At 55.6% G+C, this 1,450-nt stretch overlaps 1 protein-coding gene across 1 annotated transcript in view; it reads right to left on the bottom strand.

Annotated features, from left to right (window-relative positions):
• Positions 1–276: 276 nt before the first annotated feature.
• The window catches only part of LOC101574973 (protein RoBo-1-like), a 5,354-nt gene continuing 4,180 nt past the window's right edge, over positions 277–1,450 (bottom strand). Inside the window, exon 5 of the mRNA XM_023700993.1 lies at positions 277–1,022. Coding sequence (XP_023556761.1) covers positions 823–1,022 — 200 coding nt within the window. The 3' untranslated portion in view covers positions 277–822. The remainder of the gene's footprint in view (positions 1,023–1,450) is intronic.

The following is a 1,450-nucleotide window of genomic DNA, read 5'->3' as shown; positions in this document are numbered from 1 at the left end:
ACCCCGGGAGCACGTTCTGCCCGGGCAGAAAAGAGAACCTGGAATGGACCGCGTGGAGGCCTGGCCTGGGGCCAGAAACAGCCCTGGCTTTACCAACCTTCGAGTTATAGAAATAATGACAAGGACAGTCTTTTCTTCTATACAGTTTTAAGAGATATGCTGTAACCTTTAGGAGATAAACTGAATTTGGAAAATCAAGAGATTCTCCAAGGCTCTTTCTCTCCTGCACCACCCTCAGCCTCTTTCCAGGCATCATGGGGAGGGCGGGAAACACAGCCAGAGCCACGTGTGTGCACACAGTGGTTCTCGGGGGTCCCTTTACTTGCATCTTGGGGCTCAGAACTACCTCAAGGGCCTTCTTCTTGAATCCTACTGGCCATTCGTTCTTGGAAGCACAGGAATCCACGGTACATGGCACAAATCTACGCGCGCGTTCTGAGGTGGCCGAGAGGGAGGTGCTTAGCTGTACCTGAGCCTTTATAAACTGAGGAAAAGGACCCTTCGGAGCTGTGAATTGTTCATTCAGAATCATCCCCTTGACCATGGGGGCCAAGGGGTGGCTGAGGACGCGGGCTGTGACAAGGGTGGGATCCAGAGATACCTTTGCCAGCCTCCTCGGCCATGTGCACCTAGGGCTGACGAGCGAGCACTAGGAAGAGGGGACTTTCTAAATTAGCCACAGATGGGAAATTACACCCATGTGTATGGAAATGCCTATTTTTTAATCCTGGCATTTTAGGTAAATGCTGAGGGGAAGGGAACTATCCAAGGGCTCCGACACGTTCAGGTTTGTAGATGTGTGGCTTTCCTGTGCCCGGACCATCAAAGCAAGACTTTTAGCAGGAAGAGACTAGCCAGCATGGCTGAGGTGATGGGTGTCAGGGCCGGGCTCCCGCTGCTGGTAGCCTTGCACTTCGTACGGATCTTGACAGCACCCATCACAGTCATATCCAAGTTGCAGGCAGATTCAGTCGCACAGCCCATGCCAAATAGCTCTCGGGAGCGGGCGCTGCTGTCTGTGCCTGCCAGCAGGAAGGTCGGGTCAGCCTTGGCTCTGGCCTCCTCTGTCCCACCCCCACCCTGCTTTCCTCAGGGCGCAGAACCGCCCCAGGTGCCCAGGCCCATGGCTCAGCCTTCCCATGAGAACGCGAGCACACAACAGCTGCACCCAGGGACACAGTCTCGTTGTCCTCCAGCTGCACTGTCTGCCCAGCGTGCCAGTGACACCAGGGGACCCCGATGGCCCAGGTCTGAAGGAGACTGCAGCCTCTGGGGGCTCTTTAGAAGAGACGTCAGCGCAGGCTGGAAATGGATGGAAGGTTGGGCCTTATGTGTGGGTCAGAGGACTTCTGGGCTCCCTGTCCTCTCCTGTCCTCTCCTCTTCTGTCCTCTCCTCTCCTGTCCTCTACTCTTCTGTCCTCTCCTGTCCTCTCCTGTCCTCTCCTGTCCT

This window comes from Octodon degus, unplaced genomic scaffold (genome assembly GCF_000260255.1).
Source record: "Octodon degus isolate 3935 unplaced genomic scaffold, OctDeg1.0 scaffold00129, whole genome shotgun sequence".
In the NCBI taxonomy this organism is placed as follows: Eukaryota; Metazoa; Chordata; class Mammalia; order Rodentia; family Octodontidae; genus Octodon; species Octodon degus.
The sequence above is the reverse complement of the archived record's forward strand: the minus strand, read 5'-3'. Positions and strand labels throughout refer to the sequence as shown.